The sequence below is a fragment of the Zalophus californianus genome, chromosome 3 (genome assembly GCF_009762305.2).
Source record: "Zalophus californianus isolate mZalCal1 chromosome 3, mZalCal1.pri.v2, whole genome shotgun sequence".
NCBI lineage: Eukaryota > Metazoa > Chordata > Mammalia > Carnivora > Otariidae > Zalophus > Zalophus californianus.
Genome location: NC_045597.1, coordinates 106,932,067 through 106,957,341, shown reverse-complemented (window position 1 = coordinate 106,957,341; position 25,275 = coordinate 106,932,067). Strand labels below are relative to the sequence as shown.

General features: G+C 33.5%; 1 protein-coding gene across 1 annotated transcript in view; it reads left to right on the top strand.

The window, feature by feature from the left end:
- Positions 1–25,275, top strand: part of LRP1B (LDL receptor related protein 1B) — a 1,883,216-nt gene that overhangs the window by 1,752,476 nt on the left and 105,465 nt on the right. Inside the window, 7 exon segments of the mRNA XM_035726875.1 lie at positions 166–291; positions 1,027–1,164; positions 2,672–2,806; positions 6,595–6,714; positions 8,318–8,559; positions 22,423–22,646; positions 23,352–23,458. Of these exon segments, the coding sequence (XP_035582768.1) occupies positions 166–291; positions 1,027–1,164; positions 2,672–2,806; positions 6,595–6,714; positions 8,318–8,559; positions 22,423–22,646; positions 23,352–23,458 (1,092 nt within the window).

Below are 25,275 nucleotides of genomic sequence, written 5' to 3'. Positions count from 1 at the left end.
CATGGAGGCGATTTCCACAACCAAAGATATTCAGAAAAGCCAGATTATGGATTTGAAAAGAAACAAAAAACAAAGCAAAAAAAGGAAGACAAAAAAGTGGGGGAATGGTTCCTCATAAGTCAGTGTACCCAAAGGAGTTGCTTTGCTTTTTTCTTTTTTTTTCAGTCAAATTTCTTTGCCCACCCTCAAGACCTCACAGATGCAGAAATAACAGAATATGCCTGCAGCCTGAGCAAATGTGCAATGGGATCGATGACTGTGGGGACAACTCAGACGAAGATCACTGTGGTGGTAATTCCATTTAATGTGAAATAACTGATTCAGCGACAGCTATAAGATAACACGGTGGTTTGGGGGCTCAAAAATTAAAAAGTATTTTCCATGTGACATGTCTGAGGGTATTTTTTTTTAAGACCCTGCTCTTCTGACAAGGTATGAAAATAATCTGCTAGCATTCATTTGAATAGTAGAGCTGTGTAGCTTTATCCAAAGTCTCCACTAGTCTGTAAATCTACATTGATTATACACACTTTTTTCAGAAAATACTGCATGAGAGAAAAAACATAGTGGTTTAAAAATGTTCTCTGTTAAACAGCTCCTTGAGGGGAGAGTGTTAATAAAGAACGTGTGTCTGTATACACAATCCCTTCTTCACAATTCTGAAATTAACAAAACTCTTAAAACCAAATGCTTTACTAATGTAGGTGGCAAAATCATTTGGTGACAAACCCTGACATGAACTAGTCCGAAACAGTTTGTATTACTTTAAAAACAAAGTCCCACTTAGGGTGAATATTCAAACATTTTCCTGTGGAAATACAGTGTTACTTATTATAGGGTAAATACACTGTTATTTTTCTGAAAGTCCAGAATTTCAGAATTTTTTCATTTGGCCCAAGAGCTTCAAATAAAGAATTGGGGAACCATGTTTCTGATAGTGTTTAGTTAAATCTTGAATGTGTTAATGTACTCAATAAATCTGTTTTGATTCTATGAAGCACTAATCATTTCTTAATGACTTTATAGGTAAGCTTACATATAAAGCAAGACCATGTAAAAAAGATGAGTTTGCTTGCAGCAATAAAAACTGTATCCCCATGGACCTGCAGTGTGATCAACTTGATGACTGTGGAGATGGTTCAGATGAACAAGGCTGCAGAACAAGTGAGTTTATTTTCTGTTAAAGTGTAGCAACATGCAAGTTCAATTTCTACTTCAACATGACTAAAATTTTCTCTACTGATGTGAGAAAATATTGTTCTTCAAAAACGTACTTAAGTATACTTTCTTTTTAGTAAGCTCTTGCCAACGCAATCTTAGAATGCCACTTATATTAATATCAGAAAGTATGAGGTGGGAAAGTTCGATTTCACAGTGAGTACCCTTATTAGAGCTGAACCTGAGATCCCAATATCCAATTACAGACTTTGTTGTCAGCAATCTATATCCCTTGATATTTTATTTTATAAAGTATAAATTTAATATTTTTGATTGTTACAAACAACGGTATTTAGTTGAAAAATAATAAAGGTCTTAGTGATTTATTCAGTGTTTTAAGATTTTAATCCATTGCCGAGTTATTCTTAAAGAAGACATTATTATTTTATTCAGTCGGAGTGCAATGATATTTGAGTTATTAGACCTTGGTTATTTTTGTGTTTAGTGTTTGATATCTCATTTTTCATATTAAGAAAAATAACTAAACTTATGACTCTAAATTTGGATTGCTTATAAAAGTCATAAAATGCTTCCTATTATGGGGTCTTTCACTTTTTCTCATTTATGCATCCGAATTGTTCCTCACCGGGTTGATGAAGCATTACCCACCACAATATGGCCACATATATCTCAACTGAGGTATATAATTCCATTGGTGTGCTTTAATTAATTATAAGATATTCAAGAGTCAGTGGCGATTAATAACAGTTACAATTCTGATAATTAAAGTTTTCATATTTCAAAATAATTTGATATATGTAAGTAAAAATAGAGCTAATCCAACATCATTTTTATAATAATGTTCCTCTCATTTTTTTGTGCATTCTAAAACGTTTTCTGGAGTGAGAGACAAAGCTATGAAATTGCAACTACTATGCTGGGAATGGCAAATAACACATAACACTAACTTGTGTAACAGCCCATGACCACTGGAGCGTGTTGCTCCTCATATATATTTCCAGGCTAAAAATGTTTAAGAACTAATGATTTAACCTACTTGTTTGAGTAACAGGTAGTACCCTTGGTTGAATTCCTGAATATTAAATTTAGGTTAGCATTTAATGCCCACATTTCTAGGTATCGTCTAGGAAACCTTTTGGTTCCTAGAGAAGAATGTAGTACTCATACATTGTACCATTGTAATAATAGCCTGTCATTAGAAACATTGACTCTTGACTTCCTTTTACAAAGTAGTGCACTTCAATACACTGTAAATATCAGCTATTGGCAGTTTGGTCTAAACTACATTCAATGTAAATAAGCTCAGTTTTTTTTATCTGCTTCTATACCTTTATAAGAAATGATGACTTATATAGAGAGAAGATCATAATCTTATAAATTCAAAAAAAGTTACCTATGGAATAATAAATATGATTTTAAATTAAGAAAAAAGGTAAACTCCCACTTCAGGAATTAGAATTATATTAGTTTTGATGGAATTTTTAAATCCTAGCTCCTGCTGAATATACCTGTGAAGATAATGTGAATCCATGTGGAGATGATGCATATTGTAATCAAATAAAAACATCTGTTTTTTGTCGCTGTAAGCCTGGATTTCAGAGAAACATGAAAAACAGACAGTGTGAAGGTATAGTATATTTCCTCAACAGCTTGCTCTTAAATCTTTAGGTTATAAAAGACTCACAAGGCTGTTAAATTGTGAGATGACATGGGATTGATTTTCATCAGATTGGTGTGTATCTACGGGATACTGTTTTACCTGCAAGAGTGAAAGTCCCTGGGGTCAAGAGCCTGTTTGTATGGCTAAGCTAAGCATCTCTAAGGCTACAAAGCCTTTTCTATAGTAGATTCAGACCTGCAGGAATTTCAATTGTACTGTTACAACTCTGTTTTGAAATGCAAATAACAAAATTACTCATTCAGGAGCTACTGGAGAATTAGAGGCACTTCATGAAAGAACATGTTTATGATGACCCATTTCTCTTGAGTTGTGGCATTTGCGGCACTGCAATAGCTAATTCACTTTTAGAGAATGGGGGCTTTTGTCCTAACACCATGTCTCAAACAGTGCTTTATGTTATCCAGAGTGCCTTCTAAAATTCAAAGACAGGATCTAAATAAATCTCTGTCAACTTACTTGAGATCAGGATCTTATAGTAAATTATAGGTAAATATAATATACCTATAGGGCTTTAACTAGAGAGCCATGAAATACAGACCTATATGTACTTACTGACTGCCAGTTTCTCCATTAAAGTTGATATTACTGTGATTAGAGCCAAACCTAAATTGTCTAAGTCTGGCTTATCTAGGGTAAATTCAAGTTGTAAAATGCTTTCACCTACCAGCTTCCTTCTCTACTGTCCATGTTATTCTTGGATAAAGAAAAGTGATTTTGTATTGTGTCAATCAAAATGAGATTACTGAAATGAATTAATTATATTCACCCAACAGGGAAAGAAGTGTGGCCATGTCATATTTATGTACATTTTGAATTATATACTTGTTTGAATTACTCATGGCATTTTATTTTTACATTAACATGGAACACTGAAAACTGACAGCCTAGGTTTCTCTACTTTTTTTAAGATTTATTTAACTGTTTTAGAGAGAGCAAGCAGGGGAGGGGCTGCGGGAGAGAGATAGAGAGAATCTTAAGCAGACTCCCTGCTGTGTGTGGAGCCCAACCTCACAACCCTGAGATCATGACCTGAGCCGAAATCAAGTGTCAGACGCTCAATCTACTAAGCCACCCAGGCACCCCTAGGTTTTCTCTATTTTAATTTAAAAATTAATTATTTCTCAAGGCTAGATTATTTCTTTTTTCCCCAGAAACTTTCTATCAATTGTATATAAACACACATACACACACACACATGCATACATACATACAACCTCTTCAAAATTTTAATTTTAAATAACATCAATTTACTAACATTTATTTGTGAATAATGGGCTCTATTTCCTGTATATACTTACAAAATTTAAAACTCCCATCTCAAAATTTTCTGTATTTTTAATTATATTCTATGGCAAATAAAAGCTGCAACTTCACTCTCCATTTTAAGTTGCTACAAATCCAGTATTTTTGTTGTGCAAATTAGTAACTTCTGCACTCCAATAAAATTTGTATCCTTATTAAAGGAAGTTTTGATAGTAAGGAAAAGCAATTTGATTTGGTATGGAGGAAGGGAAAGACATTACTTTGATTCATAATTCAAAGAATTCAAATGTGTTTGTGCCTTTCTTATATATAGCTCAAATAGGGAATAAGAAATCACTATGTGATGTTAGAGCCAAAATACTTTAATTAGAATATGTAAAGGGAAGACAAATGACAGAAAACAGCAGCAGAGAAGTAGCAATGGATTAATAGTTGCTGTAGGCCTGTTCTAGGTACTGGACATGTGTGAGATTCTTCCATCCCCCACGAAAGCTCACGGTATCAACCATGTGTGTGTGTGTGTGTGTGTGTGTGTGTGTGTGTGTGTGTGTGTGTGTGTGTTTTAAGTAATCTCTCCCAACGTGGGACTTAAACACATAACCCTGAGATTAAGAGTCACATACTCTGCAAACGGAGTGAGCCAGACCCCCTGACATTAGTATAGAGATGAAGAGAAAATGGTGATTCTGGCCAATATGGGGCCATGTGAAGGAGGCGAAATTTTATCAAATCATGTAGATTTTTATTCTGATTCCACATCAGAGGGAAATGAAAGAATCAAATAACATCCTGTTCAAAGTTCCAGGTGTCAAATCAAATATATTTATTGCAATACTTTATTTTATTTTATGTTAGGTTAATCCTTATACATTACCTCATTAGTTTTTTAAAATTTTTAAAGATTTTATTTATTTATTTGAGAGAGAATTTGATAGAGAGAGAGAGCATGAGAGGGGGGAGGGTCCGAGGGAGAAGCAGACTCCCTGCTGAGCAGGGAGCCCAATGCGGGACTCGATCCCAGGACTCCAGGATCATGACCTGAGCCGAAGGCAGTCGCTTAACCAACTGAGCCACTCAGGCGCCCAACCTCATTAGTTTTTGATTAGTGTTCCATGATTCATTGTTTGTGTATAACACCCAGTGCTCCAATATTGTAATACTTTTTTGATGGCCAAGTGCGGAAAAGATATATTTTGCTCTGTCCCTGGTATAGTATTCACTAACAATACAGTTTTCTTTATCTCCTTGCCCTATACTTCAATCAAACACAGAAATGAATTATCGTGAGAGTGCCTAAGTTCAGGTTGGGCAAAGTATCATAGTAGAGACAACAGAATCAGAAAGCCTGAATTTGAGCCTTGCCACTCTCATTGCAAGTGTCCCTGGGAAATTCCCAATCCTTACCACTGAGAGAAACAATGGAACACAGTTGAGAGCTAAATGAAAGATAATTATTATTGCTGTGCTTATCCTTAAATTTTCCAATTCAAAAGAAGGATGTGTCTCACAGATTTATTTCATAATGAGGGCGACGTGATAAAAAGAGCAGAAGAATTAAGCTGACTGAAAGTAGACAGAGAAAGTAGTAATTCACCAGAATCACCTGACGTCATTGCTGGCTCTGCTTAAGCCATTAAAATTAGAGGCATGTGCTAAACCACAGAATATTGCCTGTGATTTATTTATTACATATGATGTACATGGATTTATTTATTTGTAGATATTCAGGGTTTTGTTGCTGTTATTTCACATAGCACTTTTTGTAACATCATCACTTCGTATATATGTGTTACAGGTTTATCTGTATGTTCATTTTTTTTTTGTCAGGAATTGTGTAACATGCAGGCAATAAAAAATTAATTATAACTTAAGCCCTAAAGGGGCTGAAAGTCAAATAGGGGATATGAATATATGACCACATATGTGAAATATAGTAGGTACAGTGCTATAAGAGAGAAACAACCAGACAGCAGACAGCAGAGAAACTATGGGATGGATATACATTGGTGGAAAACAAGAAAGGTTTCACTTCAGGTGGATCTTGAGAGATTAGTAAAAATTCTCTATGTCAAGGTGGGCAAGGGGGATTATAGGACATTATATGATAGTACAAAGGTATGGAGGTTGGTAATCAGAAACAGTCTCAGAAACAGTCTTAAAAGGAAACCTTAAGAAGTGTTTGAGTGAATGAAAATACTAGGGAAGTTTGAAAGGGCTATATCAATGTGTTAAGTGGATTAAAAAGCAATGTACAAACAATTGATGAATTATTATAGTGAGACTATTATAAAAAATTGTTATGGCCAGAAAATATGACACAGCAAATCACATACTTGAGAGTTTTAAAAAGACAATAAAAGAAATAGAAATAAGAAGTTGAAGGAAGAAAAATTTGTCTTTCTTTAAATGTGGAAAGAATAGAAGCGCAAATTGAGGGTATGATGACGCTATTTTAAGCTCTTCTCTTCTAGATCTTAATGAATGTTTGGTATTTGGCACATGTTCCCACCAATGTATAAATATGGAAGGGTCATATAAATGTGTGTGTGACCAGAATTTTCGGGAAAAGAATAACACCTGCATAGCTAAAGGTACGGTTATAACAATTATTTTAAATGCTATTATAACTGCTATAAATATCTTATGGGGGAAAATTGTTTCCTATTATATTTTAGCAATAGCTCCATGCCTGAAAATATAAATAAATCTCTTTTTAATATTGGCTAATTTGCCGAGTTGGTTTGTTATCATTCTTAATCTAATCTGGGATGGTTTATAGATATGATTGTCAAATACATGGTTACTGTTAAAATCGCTTTTGTGTTTGAAAAATCTGTCAGGAGGGAAAAGTTTATAAGCCAATGTGATAGAATATAAAATATCTTTCTTTATGGCCTGCTCTCAGTGTATTTGAGAAATATTATTATACCAGTGGATAAAGATAACAGGTTAAAGGTTAGCATTATAAGGAGAATGGAATTTTGAGTAAGAATTTATAAAATCATGCTTTAATTCAGACGTCCTTTACTTAGGAATATCATTTTTAAAACTTAAAAAAAAACGGGTATTTGGGACTTTTTTAGGTATGAATTTTCATGTTCTGGTTTTTACTAAATAATATTGTAACAGATATTGTTAGTTACAGGGCATGATTGGACAATGTTAATAAAACGGTTATTACAGGTGGAAAATAACATGATATAGTGTATTAAAGATGGGCTGGAGAGGTAAATGTACTTGAATTTGAATCCTAGCATTGCCTCTTTCTGATCTGTGGCCTTGGGGAAGTTATTAAACTCTCTGAGCCTGAGTTCCTTACCTGTAAAATGAAAATAAGAATCCCTACTTTCCATAAGAGAAGGAGATAAATTATAAAAGTTTTAGCACCGTGCCTGCCATAGAGTAGACAAACATAACCATGTAAGAACTATTAAGCCTGTAGGGCTGAACTTTACTTCATAATCTGTTTTTTTTTTTTAATTTGCAGATTGTGTATATGCAATTCAATCTTTATGGTTTTATTAATATTTTAATTAGTATATTCAGAATTCACTTTAGGTTTTTACTTGTCCTAATATGCAAATGACATTAGTTTTGTATTGTAGGTGTCAAAACTTCAGGTAACAGGGATCCACTAGCAAGATCCTAAATAATATTGACATTATGATATTTTAATGTAGTAAATATTGATATATTTTTATTATAAAAATAAAAGAATATTTGAGATATGTGAATATTAGAAGATGAAAACTCTCCCCCCTTAATTTTCATTTCTTAACCTAAGAAAATGATGACTCGGATGCATAAACTAAATGCTCAGGAATGTTTGAGGCTTAATGAGTACACAATATACCATCTGAATATTGATCAAAGCATTAGAACATAAAGTATTGCAATTTATCAAATAGATATCCCTCTTTATGAAAATGATATCTACTACAAATACCTAATTTCTAGTCATAAGGTAAGCTTTGCCCTGGGAAAACCTACATCAATAACTATTAGAAATGTTTAGGTAAGTGTGTATTAGAAATAAGTCATGGAGACTATAACATGATATAAAGTTGGTTGATTTTTTACTGAGGAAGAAACTGTGTTAAGAATAATAATTCAAGATAATTTAAAAGTGCAATTATTGCTTTTACATTAGTTGAAATTTACTTTATTTTTGTATTTTATTATAATAATCTCCAGGCTCTGAAGATCAAGTTCTCTACATTGCTAATGACACTGATATCCTGGGTTTTATATATCCATTCAACTACAGTGGCGATCATCAACAAATTTCTCATATTGAACATAATTCAAGAATAACAGGGATGGATGTATATTATCAAAGAGATATGATTATTTGGAGTACTCAGTTTAATCCAGGCGGAATTTTCTACAAAAGGATCCATGGCAGAGAAAAAAGGCAAGCAAACAGTGGCTTGATTGTAAGTAAATAACATTGACAATTTGAAGGCTCATGCTTTTCCACCTCCCTATTTTTTTAATCTATCAATCACAATATCTGCTTATAGGAGGTAATTAGTATATTCAATTATTTCTCCCAATATTCTCCCTATACAGAAATCAAACATTTCCCTACTCATTTATTCTCACAGCTGCATATAATTTAATTGCATGATATTATGGTTTTCTTTAAGTACATTTGCTTTAGCTATGTAAGAATGGTAATGAATAATACCTAATATTTCTAGCACATTTTATATTTTGTATTATTTAACATTATATTATGAACGTGAGTTTTTTTCATCATGAGATAAGATCAGGAATCATTACTTTGTTTTTATGTTAGAAATAAACTGTTGAAATATGCAGGGAATATTATTTCATTTTTAACAATATGAGAAATATACCTCTCGTCTAGGGCAAGAGATCAACTAAATTGTGTAACCATTTCTTCTGACTCCTGATAACTCTATTTCAGGGAACATCCAAACAGCAATATTGTTTGCTGGTATATGATGGACATGTTGATTATCATGGTTATTCCTTTTGAGAAAAATAAACTAGAGCATCTGTTTAGATTTGTGGTTGTAGACCACAAATTTTTGTTTTAGGGCATGTCAATTTATTGTGCATTTTATATTTTGAGGTAACCCGGGAGAAAAATGACAGATAAATACTTATTTTTATGAGACCTGGCCCATTCCTATACAACCAAAAAGTCAAGTGCTGTCACAGTAGGATATAACTGAAGCTTTGTATTTGAAAAGAATCAGAGGTACCTATCTGGAAGTCCTTACTATCTTTTGTGGTGGTATCTACCATAAAGATTCGAACTGCTTGAATACCATTTGATAGGCGCCTGGGTGGCTCAGTTGGTTAAGCGACTGCCTTCGGCTCAGGTCATGATCCTGGAGTCCAGGGATCGAGTTCCACATCGGGCTCCCTGCTCAGCGGGGAGTCTGCTTCTCCCTCTGACCCTCTTCCCTCTCGTGCTCTCTCTCAATCTCTCTCAAATAAATAAATAAAATCTTAAAAAAAAAGAAATCTGGAATACATTTTTATCAGGTAGATAGCAATAATTTGGTTTTAATGAAGTTATATTACCTTTCTAATTCAGGTTAGATTAAATTAATTGTGAGTAAAAATCCATATATATCAGAGTTGTTTCTTCAACTCCTCCTCCACCAAATAGAGTTTTACAAAATACCTTTAAGTTCTATTAAGAACAGTTCTAGGAGAGAGGCAAAAAATTTAGTAGATCCCTCTGCCTTCCTTCACTTACTCACTTGCTGTCAGACCAAAAAGCTGGTTTAGTCTTGGCTAGCTTTAGCTTTCTTTATCTGTAACACACAAGTCTGCTTTGCAAAAACATTGCGCTGATGGTAACTTATTAATGAAGTGATAAGGAGTATGTACTGTGGAGTTACATTGCCTGGGTTTTAATCTTGTTCCTATTGCTTACTAGCCTCTTAGTTGCTCTGCCCTCTCTATTTCGTGAGGTTTTAGTGAGGAATATATATATATATATATATATATATATATATTTACACGCATATACCGATTGTATGTTAGTGTTAATAGTTCTTGGCAAATAATAAGTACTCTATAGACGCTTGCTATTAACAGGATGATGATGATGCTTCTGATGATGACAATGATGGTGTTGATGATGATTGACAAGATGTTCTTCTCTGAGATGCATATAATCACATGAAAATTTTTTGCAACTTACTTTTTTCTGAATTTTATTTTCTAAAAATATATCTTTGACATAATTTTTTCAGTGAAAATTATTTGATAATTATTTTAGTTTTGTCTGGGGAGATTAATAATTAGTATATAACCAGTATCTTCTAGTGAACAGAGTTTATTATAGACCCGAAGCCAAATTTGCTTATAGTTTGATAACTAAGTTTTTATCCTTACACATATAAATATATAAATGTGTATATTTTGCTTGTATATTATATATTTATTTACTTGTATATATCTTATATATTTTAAAGATTTCTTTATTTGAGAGAGAGAGAGAGACAGAGCGAGCATGGGGGGGAGGGGTAGAGAGAGAGGGAGTCATCAGTGAACCAAATGGAAGATGTTAGCCTTGGGATAACAGGATGTCTTGAAAGCATGTTCAGAGATACTGAAAATACTGGAATATTTCCATCTCAGGAAAGTGTAGGAAATATGTTGTATCAGAAATCAGAAGAATATTACTCAGACAACTAAATGTTAACTGAAGTCCATTCCAAAGGAAGGTAATTTTCAATATGATCTTTTTTTGGAAGTCGTGAAGGGAATACTCTTCTGTAATCTGTGAAAATGGCTTGAATACTAATTATGATTATAAATTTAATTTCAAATGCAGTCTAAGTTATTTATAGATAGAAATGTTTATGATTTTCTAGCCCCCTGGGCTATACAAAATGGATGGATTTTTTTTCCTTTAAGAAAATTAAATGATTTAAAACATAAAAGGCTGACATGATTCAATCTATATGTAAAACATAATGAGATTTCTGAATTTGAATTTTAGTAGTCAGAACAGAATATGATAGCATTATGCAACAATTGTACATACTTTCTGGCAATTTATCATTTCTAGTATGAAGTGCATGATGACAAGCACTGTAAAGTAGGTCAATGCTTGGAGAAATGCAAATGATTTTAAAAATACAGATTAGATTTTTACCATTAAATAATAGCTAAATATTCCTGAGCAAAACAAATGGTTTATCTGATCTACCTAATTTTGAGAAGTGAATATGAGATACCATTTTTGGCATAGTCTCTATTATGCAAAAGAGGATTTCAGAATGAACATGCTTATAGTTTTATTCATTAATAATCATATCTTTTCTTCAGTAAGTTGATTAGGCAATTATTTTTCCCTGAGAGATTTTACGAAAATATCCAACTAAGTTTTATTTAATAGGTTTCCATCTTTAATTGGGGACCTAGTTATAAACCTCAAACCCCAATATATGGGTTTGTGTACATCACACACACACACGCACACATACATACACACACACACACACACAAGTGCATAGGTATGCTTGTATGCTCACAAATAAGTTTATGTGTGTACACAAGTTTTAGCAAAAAACAGTCTTGTTTTAGGACATTGGAATACTAGTATAAATTGATAGTTTCTTTTTCCATTTTTTAAATTAATTTTCTTAATTACTATAAATTTATGGTAATCATTATAACTTTACCCTGAAATTGTCTACACTTGCTTCTCAAGAATACTTTTCAAACCATCTGAGTTTATTCAACCATTTAACAACTACAATAATTTATTATGATTTCTTTGGAGGAAATCTAAAACTATCAAATCATTAAGTTATTGCCATCTTGTGACTCATTGTTGATTGCAAAAGACAGGAACTCAACAATGTATGCTGATTGGCATTAAATGGTTCTGTAACAGTTGTGATCAATATTCAAAATGTTACTGAACATAAATCTTATAGGAATATATAAAACATATGATTCCACAATTAATAATTCTAAAGATATTATTGAACATATTGTATAGCATTTTAAGGTGAACCAGTCAAATTTTTTCATTCATATCCAACACTTTATTTAAGGAGTTCTGTTTGTTAGGTTTAGTGTTGGGTTCCTAGGATACAAAATAATAACAAAGGCTTATTCTCCTGAAGCTTATATTCTGGGGAACAAAGACAAAGTCAAGTAAACTCATAAATAAATAAATACCAAAAATTCTAATTTTGAAAATTATATTGAAGGAAATACATAATGGACCAAGAAAGAAAAACTCAAGGGTTATAAGACTTCTTTGAATAGGATGCTCCATAAAGGCCCATTTAAAGAGATTTAAGTGAAGACCTAAAAGATGAGGAGGAAGGAATGTCATCTTATTTATGTCTACGACAACTATTTTACTTTTATGTAGAGACTGGGTTTGGTGGGGGAAAAGCTGGAACAGAAAGAGACCACATAGGAGGGCTGTGCTCCAAGTTGGTGCACAAATGGTGGTAGGTTGCAAATATTCTAGTCTCAATGAAATGGAAGGGAGCGAGTAGAAGTTTAACAAAGTTTGCAAATAGAATTAATGTAGAAAGTGAGTATAGGAAGGACTCAAGATGTAGATTTTACAACTTGATGGGTAGTGAAAATGGTAAATTGTGGGTTCAGTTTCAGTCATGTTAAGTCTGAGATCCAAGTGAGGGGTTGTAAGAGATCCAAGTGAATTGTCAAATAGTGGTGTATTCAAGGCTTGATCTAAGTCTCTGGATTAGATATATATTTTAAGGAATAGAAGAATAGACGAGATATCTAGAACCATGAAGCCTGGTTAGATTACCAAGAAGAGAGTACAGGTGAAGTAAAGAAGCACTGGAACCAAGCTCTGAAGCCAGATTAAAATGACGACAGTGAGTGGGAAGTGAATTAGGAGAATAGAAGAGAATGTAGTGTCACAGAAACTAAAATAGGAGACTATTTTGAGAAAGAGATTGAGGTTATATTTCTAGCACTGCCAAAAGATCAAGTAAATGAGGACAAAGTAAGTTTCATGACAGATATTAATTAAAGACCTTGACAAATGCTGAAAATCGCAGAGGAAGCAGACATCAGAGAACACTCAGTCGTTCTACATCAATGGTGCTCAACTGAGGATGATCTCCCACCACAGGGGACATTTGGCAATGTCTGGAGATATTTTTTATTGTCACAACTGAGGAGTGCGGCTGGCATTCGGTGAGCATAGCAGAGGCCAGGGAGGCTACTTAAAACTCTACAGTACATAGGGCTAGTTCCGCATAACAAGGAATTATCCTGACTGAAATGTCAATAGCTGAGAAACTGTTTTCTACATAGTAATACCAGTCTCTCCAACCAAACTTTGAGTAGATCTTTTGTGTTTGTTACATCATTTTATGTAATAATAACCCTGAAATAGAAAATGATTCTAAGATGAGTCACCAACATAGTTATTCTTTTATTGGTCTCTTACTTTATTTTTCCTCACCTGAGTCTTTCTTGCTACATCTTTTCCCCTTCCCTCTGAATATTAGAATGCCTGTAGACCCCGACCTTGACCCTCTTTCTTCTACCTTTTCTCACTTCCTTATAGAGTTTATGTAGTTTAATGGTTTAATACATACCCACATGCTAACAACTACCAAAATGCTATCAGGCTCTGTTCAACTGCTTACTTTGCTTTTTCTTTTGGAATTTTTAAAGATTTATTTATATATTTTAGGGACAGAGAGTGCACTTGAGTAGGGGGAGGGGCAGAGAGAGAGAATCTTCAAGCAGACTCCCCAAGAACAGGGAGTTGGAGGATTTTTAAAAAATGTTCCCAAAATAGCATACCTAAAAATAAATGTCTCATGATTCACAAAATCTACTTCCCCAATCTCATTTAATGGCAAATCCATTTTCCAGGGGCTCAAAGTAAAAATCTTGGAGTTACAAGATGCCCGGGTGGCTCAGTTGGTTAAGTGGTTGACTCTTGGTTTTGGTTCAGGTCATGATCTCAGGGTGGTGAGATCAAGCCCCACGTGGGCCTCTGCACTCAGTGGGGAATCTGCTTCAGGATTCTCTCTCTCTTTTGCCCCTCCATCCCCAAAATAAATAAATAAATAAATCTTTAAAAAAAATCTTGGGAGTTACTATTGATCCTTCTTCTTTCATAATTCCCAAATCAGGTGATCCTATGACCTTCAACATATGCTAGGAGTTAACTACCTTACATCGGCTTGCCTTTAAATACCAACTTTTGAATCACCATCATCTTTCTTCTGACTTAGTGCAGTAGCCTCCTAATTGGTCTTTTTGCTTTCCTTCTTACTTACCACACAATCACCAGAATGCACCTTCTAAGACATAAATTAGATCACATGACATCTCTGATCAAAGATATCTAGTGGTTCCCATGTAAAAGACAAATTTCTCATCCTTGCAAGGTTTTAAAAGATCTGGTTTCCTCTCTGACTTCATCTCCTATTAATTTCTCCCTTATGCTTCTCCAAGGATGCTTTGGTATTTGTAAAACCCATCAGTATCTACTAATGTAAGGCCTTTCCTGAAATGTTCTCTTAGCCTAAATGTTCTTCAGCTGGATATCCTGCATGGCTCAATTTGTAAACTTCTTTAAGAATTGCTCAAATGCCATCTTCTGAATACATAATGTATTGATAATTGCAATCTATTGTCCCATGCCCACCCTGGATCCTCAACACACTACTCTTTTTTTTTTTCACTCTCACAGTGCATATCTTTGTTAAACTACTATATAATTTACTTACCTACTACATTTATTATTTCCTCTGTACCTTACCTTGCTGTAAGTAAATTTTCCCATGGCAGGTATTTTTGCTGTTTTGGCCACTTCTATATGTAATCCTAACATCTAGAACAGGATCTGTCATAAAAAAGGTACATAATATTTTTTAAGGGTTACAAGCAATAAATTAATTGAAAATCTTTGGTATACATGGCAATGGTATATTGATCTTGAAAAATTATACTTTACAAGTTATTCTTCTCATCCTTGTATTCGATTCATTATAAGATCAAATATTTTTATCTCCAGATATATCCCATTTTTAACCACTTTTCTCTCACAAAAATTCAGATTACAATTCCACATTTTCCTTTCTAAGGTCCATTCCATAAACCTCCTCTGATTATCCTGTATCCACTTCTGGTCCCCAGTCCTAAGCTATTTTCCACATTATAGCCAACATAATTTTAAAACATTAATATAATCATCATATCTCCCCCACTTAAATCCTTCCAATGGTTTTCCATCGAAAACTCATTGGTTTATAAGCCTCTCCTTGATATTCAGTCTCATCTTACGCTACACCCGTCCCATTTCCTTACACACCTGTGAACATACACATATATACCCACAAACACGCATTTTTTTCCTGAGCCATAAATACACTATATTTAATTTCCAGGAATGCAGCTTCATTTCAGAATCTTCAAGCATGGTCTTTCCTCCGCCTCTCTTAATTATCCCAGTGAACAGAAGCTCCTTTATTAAGAAGACATCACTTTCATTATTATTACTATCATTAACATTGGTCTTACTTAGGCATTATATATCTTAGCCCAAATAACATGTTTTCGAGTCTTTCCAAATTGAACCAACTGTTACTGTTTGAATGGACAGGCTCACAGAAAGATTGACTATTATCTAAAGAATGTCAATTGAATGCCCAAGAAGTATCATTCAAGGTGACTTCATTATTAGTCCAGATTCTGTTTAGACTTATAAACTGGAATGTTAGTTTGTCTGAGTATTAATAAGACAGTAGGAAACTAATTTTAATGAAGCTAGTCAGAAAATGATGTATAAAACTCAGCATTGTTACACATGCACACACACACACACACACATATTTATAATCTGAATATATTTGATGTATGAAATACATTGAAGTACAAGAGCCCAGTGTATTTATTCAATTATATAACATACAGGGTTATGTAAGTTTCAGGTGTACAATATAATGAATGATTCAACAATTCCATACATTAGTCAGTGCTCATCACATGATAAGTAAGCTCTTAATCCTTTTCACCTATTTCACCCATTCCTCCCCCCTCACTTCTCCTCTAGCAACCACCGCTTTGTTTTCTATATTTAAGAATTGGGTTTTTCTCCTCCTTTTTACTTTGTTCAATTGGTTTGTTTCTTAAATTTTACATATGAGTGGAAATCATATGGTATTTTTTTCTCTGACTTATTTCACTTAGCATTATATCCTCTAGATCCATCCACATTGTTGCAAATGGCAAGATTTCATTCTTTTTTACCTAGTAATATTCCATTGTATATATGCACCACATCTTCTTTATCCATTCATCCATGGATGGACATTTAAGTTGCTTCTGTAACTTGATTATTGTAATAATGCTTCAATAAGCATAGGGGAGCATTTTTGAATTAATGTTTTAGTTTTATTTCAGTAAATACCCATTAGTGGAATTACTGGATCATATGGCAATTCTATTTTTAATTTTTTGAGGAAACTCCATACTGTTTTATGCAGTGGCTGCACCAGTTTGCATTCCCACCAACAGTGCAAGAGGGTTCCTTTTTCTCCACATCCTCGCCAACACTTGCTGTTTCTTGTGTTTTTTATCTTAACCATTCTGACAGGTGTTAGGTGATATTGTGATTTTGATTTGCATTTTCCTGATGGTTAGTGATGTTGAGCATCTTTTCATGTATCTACTGATTATCTGTGTGTCTTCGTTGGAAACGTGTCTTCCCATGTCCTCTGCCCATTTTTTAATTGGATTATTTGGGGTTTTGGTGTTGAGCTGTATAAGTTCTTTATATAAAAGCTCTTTATAAGAGCCAAATTTGTACATAATTATATACACATACATATGCATACACACACACACACACACACACACACACACACATATATATCTGCTACATATACTGAATATTTCTGTCATCCACAAGACGCTTACTTAATGATTCTGGAGACAGTATCAACATTTGCTTCTGTGACTCTTTTTCTATGTGTTTATTGCTGTCTTAACTCCCTTTCTTATTGATACATGATTTATCCAGTAAGGTCAACTTCTTTTGTCTCTTTAAGGCATGGGCTGCAAACCAGCTATATGGGTAAGATAAATGAGTGAAACAGATTTGACATAACATTAGGGACCCACGTAAGAGAGGCAAACTCAATACATGTTCCATTAAATCAGGGGGCATCAGCTGATTGACTCTGTTATTCTGTAACATTGCCCTGCTTTTTATATACTATCTTATATATCCTCAATTTTTAAGAAAGAAACAACTTGATTCTTTTTTATAACATCATTAGTTTTTGATATAATGTTCAATGATTCATTAGTAAATGCTAAAAAAAAGAAAAATTGATTTTAAGGTGATATCTTAATTTTAAAGTTAAAATATACCTAAAAGTTTTATTTACTTGAACTTAAATTTAGTCCTCAATCTACCACTTTGCAATCTCTACTTTCAGATAGCTCTGCTTTCCATCTCAAGTGTTATGCTTGTTTAAATTGTAATGTCAGAAGACACCTTTATTCCTTAATTCTGGGGGATGATATCAAAATTGCTCCCATAAGTACCAACAAATTTTTCACATACTGATGCATGAAAATTCACTATTAGCATTAGATACACCCTTAAAACTATGTAAAATGCAGGCTTACATAGAATGGATAATATTATCTTAAACTGCTATATAATTTAATGTTTACAGTCTGAAAAATTTTACAGATCATCTAATCCAAAACCTTTATTTTATATATCACATAATTTATGGTGAAAGTAGGATTATTTTACAAGTTTCTGATTCCAAATTTAATGTGCTTTTAATCTTCCATCTCTTTTTTTTTTTACCTAATAGTGTGAAGAAGGTTTTGAGAGCCAGTTTTGCTCTTTTCTCTCTTTTTTTTTTTTATTTTTGGAGGGAGGGTGGTAAATGATGGGTAAGTTTAAAGAATACTGAATATACTAAAAAAAAAAAAAGACAAAGTCACATACAATATTGAATCTATAATCCAAAGACAAATGTGATCTTTTTGGAAATTGTCCGAGAATTACATACTTTTATTTAGTTTTTTTATCCCCCTAAGAGAAGTTTGTGCCAGGTGGACATGGTCTTAATGTAGATAAATAATGGTTTTAAATTACTCAAATTGAAATAATCTGTTTTTCAGAATAAATTATAGATAGAAGGCAGGGATTTCCTTCCTGGAGTGTTTTTGGAACTCTTACACATTCTAACTCCAAATATAACTTTTTCTTGGTTCTTTTTGGATTTTCCCATTGCTATATGAGCTTCTAGATTGAAATAATATATATCTACATATCTTAGAATATTATTAAGCCATATAACTTAGTAATGTTCAGAATTTGCATAGTAATTATTTTACTTCTATTTCCTGGTTTATGAGAATTTAACCTGATTCATATATTATAGGCCAAAAGTGTAAATAGCCTTTTCATTTAGTGTGATATACACCATACACACACACACACACACACACACACACACACACACACACACTTTAGAGTGGCTTTACAGCTTTGTTTTAATAGCTTTACATTACAGGATAATTACTTTAGTAAAATGAGCCAAATTTTCTTTTCCTACATGAAAAAAATAACACATAGATAAAATATGTGACTACTTCAATCAACACTTGTGTTAACTGTATTTTCTTAAAGTATATTGCTAACTATAGGAATGTTTTTTAAAAAGACGACAGAATTTCCATGGTTCAAATGCTTGAAGTCCTACTTCATAGATTTTCCTCTTTCCTTGATTTAAATCAAATGTCTCCAGTGACTTATAGCTTTAGTTTCCTGAAGCTGGAACTGTGACAGATACCTTACAATCCACAGCTGTAAAGGATTAGTATTTTAAAGTAGTAACCTCTAATTTTGTTACAACAAGTCTGCCAATTTTTCTGTAAGATTTAAGTGTTTCATTTATTGGACTAATATATCTCCACAAAGAAGAATGAATGCCTCAGGCCTCAAAACTTTGGCTGTGTATTTAGAGAGCTTATTAGGAAAGAAATCATCTGCCTGGAGAAAGCAGTGAAAATGTGTCTTCCACTTTGTGCAACAGTATGAGCAACGCCTTTTGTTGTTAGGGAAACTGCTTGCCTCTACAGTCTCTTCAACATGATATATTTCATTAGTGCCTCTAGCTCATAGGCCTATCTGTCTAGTGAGCTAACCAAAGGCGCAATGAGAGTTTTATATTTTCTTCTTTTGAATCTGATGTATCTGTTTGTTTTGTTTTGTTTTACACCTCTTTAGAAGCAAGTGGCTTAACTTTCCTGTTTTCTGTTGTCCCATGTCAGACTCCATTCCTCTTCCAGAACCTGTTTATTTTACTGTGTTTGTCCACTTTTTGTATTCACCTGTTTGATTTTGAACCTCTCCACAAATTGTTTTTTTATTATATCAAGATCCAACAGGAATTTCTACCTTCCACTCCCCTGCCAGCATCCATTTAATACTAGAGTCCCTTTTATATGCTAATACTATTCACAATCCTGGTCAAGTTGTGGGCAATAGAGAGGGATTATATCATTCCTATGGAACTCCTTATAAAGGGTGATTTCCTAATTTGGCCATAGTTTCCTTGACAATAGGAGCATCCTGTTTCTTTCTTGTTATTGTTCTTTTTCTGTTCAGTTCCTCTCTCTTCAGTGTTGAGAATCATTGAGCATTCAGTATGTTGTGAAATCAGTGAAGATGAACATCTGGTAACATCTTCACCCTGATGCCATTATTCTCTGAGAATCATCTTGTCACTGATGATTTATGACCATAGGTTGAATTTATCAGGTGTGATGTCCTTTACCCCATATTCTAACTACTTTAGTTGATACTGGAATGACATTAGGGATTCCTTGATCAGGGAACCAGAGAATAAATGTATAGATTTAATGAATCCATCAGTATCTCTTTGTGCTTAGCATTGGAAAGTAACATTTTTCCCTTTCCCTAAGCCATATTTTTTACCCTAATAATGTGATATAAATTTGATTTATCCTTCTAGAATCTGCCATTAGTAGAATCTTCACCAGCCTACTTACCTGATCACTTAATCAAACTTCTGAATGTTCTATGAAAATAAAGAATTCGGGTTTTTAATTGTCTGCATTCCAGGTGTAGAAGTATAGATTGGAAAGATAATCAGACTTTTTTTTAAGAAAAAAAACTAGAATGAGTAAAACAAAATGAAAATCCTAAATTCAAAAAAGTGGAACTTTGCATGGAATATATCCTATTTTAGCAAGGATACTATTAGGATGGGAAATCATGTATATATATTTACATCTGATAAAGGGAAACTAGGTATTTTTCTATGCTCATGCTAGATAACCAATATCATATTTTTTTGCATGCTGAGGGTTTGCTTTACTAGTGTTAGAAAATGATAAATATGCTCCAACAGACTCTAAACAGCTTATAATGGTTATTTTCTTCATTGTCTGTCATATTTATAAATTTATGATTTACACTGACATACCCATTACATTTGTTCATATATTTACTTTCAGAACCTGCCAAAACAGGAAAAAAATTACAGTTAATTTAAGTGATACTGGAACATTTGAAAATAATCTTGTGGTTTGGCTAGGACAAATATTTATATTCTACCCACCTGTGACTATTATTTATACTGTTTCTAAAGCATATTGTATTTCAGAGTGCTTTTTGTTAAACATCACTGAGCTATCACTGGGTAGATGGATAGTATTTATTGTTAGAGTTGAGAAATATGTTACTATAAATTTCATAATTTCAGTTTTTAAATCAATAGGTGAAAAGATTGATAATAAAAGTTGTTAGAAATTTCTATGGGTTCTGTGTTTAGTTCAGGCCATATTTTCCTTCCTTGAGAGCCCACTAATCCCACAGCAGACAGTGGCTTGCAATTCCTGTTTATTGACATCTCATGTTCTTTTTTTGAGTTTAGTTTCTCTTCTTTTAATCCAAGTCCACCCACTCCTTCAATAGAATTTGTTCCCTAGTAAATCGCACAAGAAACTATCATGTTAAAAACCCATATTTCCACTGGTTGCCAGGTCCTAATGATGTTCTTACACATATTTCCACTGGTTAAAAACCATATTTCCACTGGTTGCCAGGTCCTAATGATGTTCTTACACATCGACCACATGTCTAGTTATAATAACCTTCAAATAATTGTTTCCATTCTTGATATAATACCCCTGGGAATCCTTTCTCACTTTTGGTTATGCACAATAAACCTGACTATGTCAAATTAATTATGACATTAATTCCTACTGGAAGTGATCAAGTTAATTGAAGGGCGCAGAGCATACGTTATTTTCCTTACTGTCTATTTGCAAAGAACTCCCTTACTTTTCTGTCTCACGATAATTCAATAATACAATATAAAGCAGAAAATCCAAGCTAGTAAATTTAATATATGACAGATATTGTAACTTTCCTTAAAATATGTTTGAATACAGTATCTTTCTAAATGTGTCCATCTGTACTAATATTTTTTTCAATTTTTAAATCAAATTATATATGGTGAGGATGCAGAACAACTGGGACTTCCTTAAATTGCTGAAAAGAGTGTATATTTGTACAAACTCTGAAAAAAAAATGCTAGCAGTATCTATCCAAGCTAAGTATATGTGTACCTTAAGACTCAACAATTCTAATTCTTGCTAAATAAATACTCAACAGAAATGAATGTCTGTGTCCACCAACAGGCATGTACAAGAACATTCATGACTTTTGTTTAGTGACCTAAAATTATAAATAATCCAAATGGATATCATCAGTAAAATGGTGAAAAAAATTGTGCCATATTCATAAAATGAAATACTACCCATCAAAAAAAAGTATTAGTAACTGACATGTACAACAATATGAATGAATTTCATAGATACAATGTTGAGTAAAAGAAGTCAGGAATAGAACAGTATGATACCATTTATATGAATTTGTTTAAACTATTCTATTTTGTTAGACATCGGAATTATGGTTAATCTCGAGGAATACTGACTAGGAGAAGTTATAGGTGAACCTTCTATAATTCTAGAAATATTCTAGCAGGGTGGTGGTTATACAAAGGCGGTGCTAGGTTAAAGTCCAATGTGTTGTGCACTTAAGATTTGTGAAATTATAATGTCTATAAAAATTAAGAATAAAATGGAGCATTTTTGATATTTAAAAAAACTGTGTAACAATTAACACCTGACCATGTTGATATTATTCCCATAAAATATCAATGTATACAGACCTCCGCTCTACCACTTTGCTTTTGAAAATACTGTGGTGTTGTTTTGTTTTCTTTTAGTGTCCTGAATTTAAAAGGCCCAGGGACATTGCAGTTGACTGGGTTGCTGGAAATATTTATTGGACTGATCATTCTAGAATGCACTGGTTCAGTTACTACACCACTCACTGGACCAGTCTGAGGTACTCTATCAACGTGGGGCAGCTGAATGGCCCCAACTGCACCAGACTCTTAACAAACATGGCTGGAGAACCCTATGCTATTGCTGTAAATCCTAAAAGAGGGTAGGTTAATGAGCTGGCTATTTGTATTTCTTGATATGCATATCCATTTTTAGAGATTTTTCCTACCTGTGCTCTGTAGTTTTCTTTCTATAATAAGTGTTCAACATAGAATAGATCCACAAGACTTCTAAAAATCCCTCTACTTCTGTACAAAAGTGTGTCCTTTTCATACCAAATGGTGACACAATATATATGTTTTCCTGAAAGGCTGCTACATTATACATTCTATGTATGTATGTGTATGTGTCTTATATGGACATTGCAATAAACACATAACCTGTATTGTTAACATAAGATTGAATTTTCAAAACATTAACCATAATATTGAACATATGAAGTGTAGAGTATTAGTATTTTGGCTATTTGTGATAATAAAAGATGTAGGTGTATGTATGAACAAATTTAAACAATTTTAACGCAAATCTTTCCTCTCCTTTGCTTGAATTGTTCCTTTTTTACTCTTACTTTTTCATTTATAGGCAGGGACCAAAAAGGAAAAGAGAGAAATGTTAAATAAAACTCCTAATTACCCACCCTTATTGGAGGTTCCCAGTCTGTAGGTTTAGAGTAGGGTCCAGGAATCTGCTTTTTCAGGGACTCTGGGGTGATTCTGATGCACACAGTCTGAAGAGAAACTGTTTTGGGGAGCAAGTTGAGTTACAACAGCACTATCTGCAAGCTAACCAACTTGACCTGTCTCGTCAGGATGATGTACTGGACTGTCGTTGGGGACCACTCCCACATAGAAGAAGCAGGCATGGACGGCACTCTGAGAAGGATTTTAGTACAAAAGAATTTGCAAAGACCCACAGGTATGATGCATTTCTGACACAGTCTAGAATGTTGAGCAATATGATCTGCATATTAGCATTACAATTCTTTCCAGGTTGTTGGCAATATAATCATTTTTACAAGCAGATAAAATAATTTATAGTATGACTTACTGAAAGTCATTAACATTTCATGTTGTATTTTTCCAACTTGAAAGTCAAGGCCTTATCAAACTGCCAGTGATATTATGGGGATATTATTTGAAAACTGCTTAAGTTGCAAGGCCATTTGTAGGATTTCACATGCATGGAATTATGACAGTTTATAATGTATTAAGGTATTTTTACTTATATATGTTAATGATGCTGGGATAGATGATAATATTCTTACAGGATCATAAACTAAATGGGCAAAGAGGTGGGAAAACAAATAATTTCTGTAAAAGGCAGACGTCATGATTCCTTGCCCTTTCATTCACAGCTCTTTTTAATTGGGCTTTAATATCCTTCCCAGCTATATCTTCTAAACTACCACTCCAAACTCTCTATACCCCCAGGACTGTTCAGGAGCTCGTGTGTTTTGTGTTTTGTTTTGTCTGCCTTTTTTTTTCCCATTGCGTTTGCCTCCCAGGCTCCCCATCTAGAATGCCCTTCTGACTTTTGTGCACCCCGCTGAATCTTACCCACCTTATATGGTCTAACTTTAACAATTCTTCAATAAAACATTTTCAGAACTGCAGGAGCCTCAAGGATTTCATGCCACACACAACATCCCTGCCCACTATACCCCAAAGGAGAGAATACATTTCTAGAACACATATTATTAAATAATTATGCTTTGTAGTATCCTATGTAGTTGCAATTTTATTTCTATTTGGCACTTACATTCTTATTAACTGTTAATGTGTCGTAGGCTTTTCCTTCAACTACATTGTTTTTACTCTTTATGGGAAGGAGCAGTCTTTGGGAATTAGTTCATTTACATAAGTTTGTCCCTAGTCACTGATTTAATGAGTACTAATTGAACACCCACCTGGTATGAGAAATTGTTCCAGATGCTGAAGACAAGTTCTAACTCTAGTGAAGAGATTACCAACTCTCATGAAACTTGCCTTCCTCCAGAGGATAGAATATTTAATATACATCATGTCAGATACTAATAAGTGCTATATACAAAAGAATGGGCACTATGGGGGGGTAGAATTACGAATAGGATTATCAAAAAAGTCATCTCTATAAAGGTAATATTTGAGAGGAGAACATCATAGAGGTGGCAAGCTGTGTGAATATGTGAGCAAAGAGCTTTCCAAACAGAGCAAACACCATGTTATGAGTTAGGAATGAGCTTAGCATGTGTCAAGAACAGCAAGAATGTTAGTATACCTACAAACATATGAACAACTCAGGAAAATGGTAGAAGTGAGGGTGCCCAGGTGGCTAGGCATAGATCATCTGGGACATCAAACGCACTGTTAAGGAATGAATTTTATTCTCCTTTAAGGAGAGAGAGACATGGGAGGCAACTGAAGAGGCAAGTGGCATAATATGCTCAAATATTATTTTCATTTTTTAAAGAACTTTAACTTTCTTTTTATTTTTTTTATTTTTAATTAATTCTGGACCTACGGAAAAGTTGCAAAATTAATTTTTTTATTATTATGTTATGTTAATCACCTACAATTAATTTTAAAAAAGGTTAACAACCTACATGATGTTAACAACTTACATAATCACAGTATATGTGACATAATTTTCATTTTAAAGAAGGATTCTGGCAGCAATTTATAGCATTGCCTGTCAGAAGGTTCTTAGGAAGTCCTGAGACAAGAATTCTTGTAAAGGTTATTTATGAGGAGAGT